We start from the raw sequence: 9,109 nt of genomic DNA, 5'->3' as shown, positions 1-9,109 counted from the left end.
CATACCTATTTTTAAAAAAAAAATACAAAAAAAAATATATAGCTTGTACAAAAATAAATTGGTTTACTAACCTTCTACTTCCACTTTTGGGGGGTTTCGTCTAGACCTCCATCCCCTGGTAGCTGCAGACTGTTTTCTATGTATACAGGATGTCAGTGACACGACATCCGGTGCTCCAGCAGTCTGAGTGCGAGGGGGCGGAGCTTTCACCCCTCACGCTGCTCCCATCATGCGGACATCAGATTGCTGGAAAACTAATCTAAACGGTCACTGGGTGCTGATGCCGCTGGCCGGAGCTACTTTAATACTTAAAAAAAAAAAAATTAATATGGCAAGCAAGGCAAACTCCGGCCGGCCGTTTAGATTAGATTTCGGGCGGCCTGGGGGGCAATTGCCGCCCAGCCCACCCCTGGTAAGGAGACTTTGAAAAAAATCTCACTGATTTAACCATGCATTATAAAGGGTGAGCCAAGCTCTTTCTGCAGCAATAGCTCACTGGGGTTGGACCTTTTTAACCTTATAGCGAAGTCTGAAACAAAGCTCCCCTGTTAACGCTCTCTAAGTAAATAGGCTCCATTGTGTTTGGTAACCTAACTGTAAAAAAAGTGAAATGGTGTTTGAACAGAGACAAGGAAAATGAAGAAAACATATGTATATGTTAGTGTTAAATATGTGGCAGCTTTTGTCCTTGTCGGATAAAAAATACTGAAATACCTATTAGATCTGCTAGCTTCATTACATCTAGACATAGCTCTCAGGCAACCATTTAAATTAAATATATCAAGAACAATTACACTCACCGACAAAGTATATGCTACAAGTAGCCTTGATAAATGCAGTTATAGTATATACTCTAAAAATGACTCCCTATATTACTTAACTCTTAATAGGGGTTTACTACACTAATATGGTGGAACCACCTTTGTGGGTAAGCACAGGGGAGGGCTGGCAGCCTAAGGCCTGGGGGGCAAGTCTAGTCAACTGGCCCGTTGCACCATCAAAGCGGCTGCGAGCGACATTGAAAGCGGCCGTCGTGCGGCAGTCACTCCACCAGCGCCTAATGAAATTAAAGTGGCCGGCGTGCACGCACCGCATGCCTCAGCTCTTCATCACACCACTTTTAAGACGTGGGAAGAGGAGCTGAGGAATGGCCGTTGGGTCTGACAGCCGCATGATGCAGGGGGGTACCTAGAGTATTTGGCACCTGTGGCAGACCCTGTATGTGGCACCCCCCCCACACACACACTTTAAAACTGCATAGTTTCTATGGTTAGGCAAACATTGACAGGGGTACAGCATATTTGTTATCATTATATGCTTAGGGATTATGCGGTACCACCGTCAATGTGTGCCTATACATTGAGCCAGACACTGACAACCCCTATCACTATATACTAAGCCAAACATTGATGTGGTGTAGGCTTACCACTTTAGTGACTGGCATAGTATATAGTAGGGATGCAACGAAATGAAAATTCTGGACTGAAACTAAAAATTCAGCATTCACTTGGCCAAAACTGAAAAAAAAAACAAAAAAAACCCTTTAAAATACTTTATTAAAAGTAACACCAAAATTAGACAAAAAAATCAACAACAATATTAACATATATATACACACAAACACACATATATATAACAACAATCACAATCCTATCATGCCCAGGTTCTAGCATGTGCTGGCTGACTTAGCATGATAGGAGTGTGATTGCTGTTTGCAATTATATATATATATATATATTAATACTGTCATTGAATTATTCTGTCCAATAAAAGTGTTAACACACCGAAGTTGGACCAAAAAATAATTTATAACAGCAATCACACTCCTATCATGCCTAGGCAGCCACTACATGCTGGAATCTGGGCATGAAAGGAATGTGATTACGGACTCCCTATGCCAAGCTATCCCCCAACACTTACACATCCATGCTATCTGAAACCCTCATTCACAAACATTCAGCATAACACCCATCACTCTCACACACTTACATTCAGCATAACACCCATCACTCTCACACACTTACATTCAGCATAACACCCATCAATCTCACACACTTACATTCAGCATAACACCCATAACTCTCACACACTTACATTCAGCATAACACCCATCACTCTCACACACTTACATTCAGCATAACACCCATCACTCTCACACACTTACATTCAGCATAACACCCATCACTCTCACACACTTACATTCAGCATAACACCCATCACTCTCACACACTTACATTCAGCATAACACCCATAACTCTCACACACTTACATTCAGCATAACACCCATCACTCTCACACACTTACATTCAGCATAACACCCATCACTCTCACACACTTACATTCAGCATAACACCCATCACTCTCACACACTTACTAATCCACTGTTTCCTACCTTTTCTTCTTTCACTCTCACTTTTCCTCCTCCTCCTCTTCTTCTTCTTCCTGTCCTTCCGGTGCACTGAGCGCGGAAGACGGTGGGCGTGGCTTCAATGTTGTGCCGCGCTCATCGTTTCTGAAGGCGTGCCGGCATGGTGGCACCCCTCAGATGAGCGGCAGCCGGGGCGGACCGCCCCCCTCCCCCCCACGCCAGGTACGCATGACGGCCGCATTCAATCCTGCTCGCGGCCGCTTAGTTTTTAACTTTGCGGCCGCAGCCGCATTGAATGCTCGTCCGTCCGGCCCACCGGCCCGGATTTAGGGCGGCCTGGGGGGCAATTGCCCCCCTGCCCCCCGGCCCAGTCCGCCCCTGTGTATGACACTGGAAAATGTAGAATATGAGAAAAGTGGAATAATGTTGAAAGAGCTGTGGGGAAGACAGGATAGGAAAGCAATATTAATTACAGGTAAAACTGAACAATACAAACTTAATAATAATATGTAAATAAAAAACATTAATTTAATAAAATGGTGTAAATGGAACTATGGACATGAATGTACGATATGATATAATACTATCAAAACCTGGCAAGATGATACACTGGTTAGTTATTTTTATTTGACTATAATGTCTTTAGAAAGAGTAGTAGCAGAAACAATGTAAGTGTTCATATGTGAAAACAGATGGCTCCCCAATATAGAAGAAAAATTAGTTGAAGGATATCTCAACAGTGGATAATTCTGGAGTTTGTTATAAACCAATTAACCCTGAGCAGGGCTAGCCTTAGGCTTTCAGGCGCCCTGTCCAGACTACTTCTCTGGCACCCCCCTCGACAAAAAAGAAAGGGAAAAAATCTCTAGTTTTAATGAGAGATTATTTATGTGCAAGTGCAAACAAGTACAATAATATATAACTAGAAACACTGGTAACAATAATGTACCTTAAATACGTTAAATATAGGGAAAAAAACAGATAACAGTGGAATCTTTGTAACAAAAAATGTTTTCCTTTAAATATTGAAAAAATTGGACCCTAGGCAATTATTTCCTTTGCACCCCCTCCACGCACCCTAGCATGCAATCACTCACTCCGCTCCCACACCAAAAGAAAACTATTTGCCACACTGACTGCAGATTAGGGGAAGACTGTGAGAATCAGTGCAGTCTTCCCTCCTTCTGACTCTACCGTAACTTTGAAAGGTCCTCCCCCGTAATCATCCCCAGAGTCCCTTTATCCCCTCATTCACTAAGCCGCACCTCACTTTTCCTTCCTCCCTGTAGTTCAGGTATAGATCAACACATGTGAACAACACTTGCGTGTATAGCATTAAAGGAATAGCACACAAACCCAGCTTTGCAGGTATAGATCAACTGGGGATCACATGTAAACTCAGCACTGAAGGTATAGATCAAATAAACAACACATGGAAACAGCACTGCAGGTATAGATTAACTAAATAAGATATACAAACCCAGGTATACATAAATAATGTATGGAAACATAGCATAGCAGATATAGATCAACAGAATAACACACAAATCTGGCTTTGCAGGTATAGATCAACTGGAAATCACATATAAACTCAGCATTAAACGTATAGGTAAAAAAAAATAAAATACTAAATTACCGGCATAGATCACATGTTGCACACCCCTAGTGTCCACATAGATCTTGACCAGCAACTAGATTACACGCACAAATTATCAGTAATTGTAAGTCATCTTCAGACCAGCATTTGCTGCTGCCTCCACCTCCTTGTAGACTGTCGCATGCAAGCCTCTTCCTCCTCTTTCTTTTTTCGCAGTTGGGCATTCACTTCTGTAATCTGTTTTTCTACAGCAAGTTTGTCTTCTTCCTTTGAGCTGGCTGACAAGGTCTTATTCATGGACTGTAAACTAGCTAACTTAAGGGGGTCACACAGTTTTTCAATTTCTTCCATCATTTTCACATTTTCAGCTTCGTTATCAGAGAAGTAACTCCAATTCTTGCATGATGTTATTTTACAGCCCAGTGCGAGCCATCTTTGTCCCCAACCAGCCCAGTGTGAGCCATTTTTGTCCCCAAACAACCCAGAATCAGACATCTTTGTCCCCAAACAGCCCAGCATAAGACATCTTTGTCCCGCCCTGTGCCATCTTTGTCCCATAAACACCCTGCCCATGCAATCTTGGACCCCAAAGCTTAAACACCCTGCTTGTGCCATCTTTGCCTTTCCCCAAATCACTTATACATCTATGATACACACAAAACACTTATAGTCACTCACTCATTCACTTTGTCATTTACACAATTCCTTCACACAATTATTCATTCTCTCACTCATTCACACTCACAGCGTTGAAGGTATAGATCAAATAAACAGAATCAGAGATGCAAAGCCTCTATTTGTAGGTATATAATAATAATGTATGGAAAGAGCATACCAGATACAGATCAACAGAATAACACACACCCAGCTTTGCAGGTATAAATCAATTGGAATTCACATTGCCCACATAGAACCTGATCAGCACCCAGATTACACACATATTACAGCCCAGCCTGAGCCAACTTTGTCCCCTAACAGCCCAGTGTAAGACATCTTTATCGGCAAACAGCCCACCCTTAATGTGCCATCTTTGCATTTCCCTAAATCACTTAAACATCCATGATAGACACAAACACTTACACAGTTACTCACTCATTCACACAAATAATTTACACATATTCATTAATGCAGTCTCACAGCTCATTCTCACCATTCATCCACACATTAATTCATTAATTCTCTAATTCATTCACACAATTCATCCACACATTAATTCATTAATTGTCTCTCATTTATACAATCTATTCACACATTAATTTATATTCTCACTCATTCACGCAATTTATCCACACATTCATTCATTAATTATCTCCCTCATTCACACAGTTCATACAGACATTAATTCATTAATTCTCTCACCCATTCACACAATTCATCCACACATTACTTAATTCATTATCTTACTCATTCTCACTCTTTATTTCAAGATTCTTACTACCCCCCTTTCTCACGATCTCTTCCCCCTTCTGTACCCCCTCTTCCCCTTCTTACTATATTCCCTCTATCTACCCCCTCTCCTCCCTTTCTCACAATCTCCTCCCCCTTCTCACTATCTACCCCCTCTCCTCCTCTACTCACTGTCTACCCCTCTACTAACCTTCTCATTATCTACTTCCTCTCCCCCTTACTATATACCCCCTATCCTTTCCCTTCTCACTATCTATCCCCTCCCCTTCTTACTATCTACCCCTCTCCCCCCCCCTTTGCAGTTCACTTGCCCTGGCGAAGTCCTGTGGTGGGAACATGAGGCCTCAGTCTCACTGTCCTGCAGTAGCACGCGCAGCTTCACCACTGAGTGTCATGATATGACTTCATATTCCGGCGCTCATCATATTCCGCAGTCAGGGCAGTGGTAGGGAGCAGAGGAGACAAAGGGGGCCGAGCGGTTGCTGAAAACTTTTTCATGTGCGACCACTCAGCACCTCTCTCTCCTCCTCTCCCTGCCGCCTGCTGCCTCGGCGCGGCCCTGGCCTTGGTGATGGGATGGCCGCATGGCGCCCCTGCTGCCATGGCGCCCTGTGCGGGCCCACACAGCTCGCACACCCCTAAGGCCGGCCCTGAGCCCCTTAACCAGGGTTTGGGATACATTTTCCCCTGGGAGGCTAGGACAATATTTTTTACTCTTGCTATTGTTACATTTAGGTGACAACCTTAAAAGTAGGTAAACTATAGACTAGTTTAAGGGAAACTGTATCACACTACATGTTAGTAAAAATGCAAAAAACCCTGGAAAAACATAATTTCCCAATAAAGTCCAAAGCAAATGTAACTGAGACAAGATATTACAAAAGCTTCTACATCCCCTAAATAAATTTAGTGCATGAATTTAGTGCACATTCAATTCTAGAAACATACTAAAGAAACTTGTGGTACAAAATACACATGTCCACAGGTATGGCACCCTTTTTGGTACACCTGCTTTTAATGGCTACAAATCATATCACCCATATTCTGGCTGAGCATTATGGAAGTTTTAATCCACAAAAGCTCATCCACCTAGTTATCAACTCAAAACATGAAAAATAAATATATTTATATAAATCTATGTGACCTTGTCAGCTTTTCATTTCATGTTTATACTGTTTTTATTGGGTGTAGGGGGTCTTTAATGGGGGAGGGCAAGGATCACATTAAAAATAAAAGACTGACAGTCACAGACAAATCAGCAGGCTTCTCTACTATGAGGCAGCCCCTCTACATTGTCAAATGCAACACCATCAGGCAGCCGCTTTCCTTTCTCCACAAATGCTACCGCCCTTCCCCTATCCCTTGCTCATCACATGATCCAGCAGCCCTTGTCCTTTCTTCACACTGTTGTACCCAGAAGGGCCTTGATGTGAATTTTCAGTCATGCTAAGCATGTTTCACATGTATTTCAGGTATGAATTTACAGCTCCTGGTATATGTGACTTTAAAACAATACCCCAATATGTGTTCAGCAACATCTCCTGAGTACAGTGATACCACCCTTGCACAAGTTTGTCAGGTTATTTGGTTATTGTAATTAGAAAGCCCCATTGGCTTGCATGGTTGAATTTAGTACTTGTATTCAACCTGCAGAGGAGTCCTGAGTTCTTAGGAGGGTCTGGAGAGGCCCTCTTGGAAACTTGTTTATTTTTTAACGGGTGCCGCCATCTTGCGAGAGGCAAAATATTTGATAATGGTGCTCACTGGAGGGGTCACAGTGGGTCCAGGGACGGGTTTTCGGTGTCGCTGAGTGCCTCACACATATTTCAGCAATATTTGTCTGCATGAAACTGTGATTATTTGTAGTTTTTATATGTGAAATGACACCTTCAAAAAACTTAACGTCATAAAGAAGTTTGCTTGTAATTAATTTCTCCCTATAGAGAATGAAAGTATTCCCACTATGCTAATACAGACTACATATATTGTGCTAGGAGTGGTTAACAAAAGAATGCCTGATTCCAACAGATTGCTTCAAACTGATTATTCAGCCATTACCCATAGCTTCTACAATCTATGCTTAAACATTCATAAACTTTGGGTCCTTAACCAATTAAATAACAGAATAGACAATGGAAGTCAGGTAAGTTTTAATTTCATGTTATTATGAATCTTAAAACCTATATTAAAGTACTGAACTGAATTTTTATTCTCTGCAGCTGTTAGTTTTGTACCCCTGAATTCTGTTAATTGTTTAACCATGGATTATAAAGAAAGTTGGGCAAAAAAATATCTAAAATTTCTAAACAATTATAACCTAATGTTTTTATGTGATTACAGATCGAATGAATAAAGGTAAAATGTTCTTATATTATGATTACAATATGTTTATTTGAAAGAGATCCCCTTTTAAGATTTAATAAATCTAAAATCCGACAGCATCAAAAGGTTGACAGCAATTTTTAAGGAAAACGACTATTTATGATTTTCTAATTGCGTTTGAATCTTTTGAATGAATGCTAACAAGTTGTTTCCCCCTCATAAGATTTCAACCTTTAGAACTCCATCAGATGTTGCAAACTGTAAATATCACTGAAGAGGCCAGATTCATTCTTTTAGGTTTAACAACAACTCCAGTACTACAAGAGCTACTTTTTGTGTTGTTTGCCGCAGCTTACATTTCAACAATGGCTGGGAATCTTATGGTCATCGTTGTCATCCGATTGGACTCTCGTCTTCACACTCCCATGTATTTTTTTCTGGCCAACCTTGCCCTAATAGAAATATTTTATACTACCACTGTCATTCCAAACACCTTAAATATATTTGTGAATGAAGACAAAAGCATCTCATTTGTTGGCTGCTTTATTCAGATGTTCATATTCATAACTTTGGGGGGGTCTGAGTGTGTTCTACTTGGCACAATGGCTTATGACCGATATGTTGCCATATGTCGCCCACTGTTATATACTACAATCATGGACCGATCTTTTTGTCTCCAATTAGCACTGACTTGCTGGATTTTAGGATTTCTCAACTCATTGCTACACACCATTCTTGCCGTACGGTTACCCTTCTGTCATGACCGCCATATTAAACATTACTTCTGTGAGATTCCATGCATTTTGAAACTTTCTTGTAAGGACACTAGTATCAATGAAATGTTGATATTCTTTCTAGGAGGGGGTATTACTGTAGGTTCTCTCATCTTGACCCTGGCATCATATGCATGCATTATTGCTTCAGTGTTGAGAATCCACAGCTTAACTGGTAAACATAAGACCTTTTCCACCTGTGTGTCACACCTAATGGTTGTCAGTATTTTCTATGGTACAGTCATATCCATATATATACGTCCAACTTCACAGACTTCCTCTGACCAAAATCGAATAATATCAGTAGTTTATGGTGTGTTCACTCCCCTATTTAACCCTCTTATATACAGCTTTCGAAATCAAGATTTTCAAAAGGCTTTCCTGAAAGTGCTATAATCCTGAAAAGTCCTCAGTGGACTATAATACATTCTAATTAATTGTATAACAGGAAGACTTTATTGTAGAAGGAAGTAAATTGTGCAAATTTGATTGTAAGAAAATATCTAGATTCTTATATTATGTGAATTCAACTATACCTGATATGCTATGTTTCCATACATCATTTATGCATACCTGCAAATATAGGGTTTGTATGTGATCTATACATGCAAGTGCTGTTTATATGTGTTTGATCTATAGTTC

The 9,109-nt window shown here is 40.8% G+C and overlaps 1 protein-coding gene across 1 annotated transcript; it reads left to right on the top strand.

Annotated features, from left to right (window-relative positions):
- The first annotated feature begins 7,504 nt into the window (after nucleotides 1-7,504).
- On the top strand, nucleotides 7,505-8,863 carry LOC149278016 (olfactory receptor 5V1-like). The gene is made up of 2 exons (XM_089502511.1): nucleotides 7,505-7,515; nucleotides 7,918-8,863. The coding sequence occupies exons 1-2, from the start codon at nucleotides 7,505-7,507 to the stop codon at nucleotides 8,861-8,863; spliced, it is 957 nt and encodes a 318-aa protein (XP_089358637.1).
- The last annotated feature ends 246 nt before the right edge of the window (nucleotides 8,864-9,109 follow it).

The sequence above is a fragment of the Sceloporus occidentalis genome, unplaced genomic scaffold (assembly GCF_023333645.1).
Source record: "Sceloporus occidentalis isolate IW3139 unplaced genomic scaffold, rSceOcc1.0.p SCAF_204, whole genome shotgun sequence".
Classification (NCBI taxonomy): Eukaryota; Metazoa; Chordata; class Lepidosauria; order Squamata; family Phrynosomatidae; genus Sceloporus; species Sceloporus occidentalis.
Note: the sequence above shows the minus strand (reverse complement) of the source record. Positions and strands in the feature narration are given on the sequence as shown.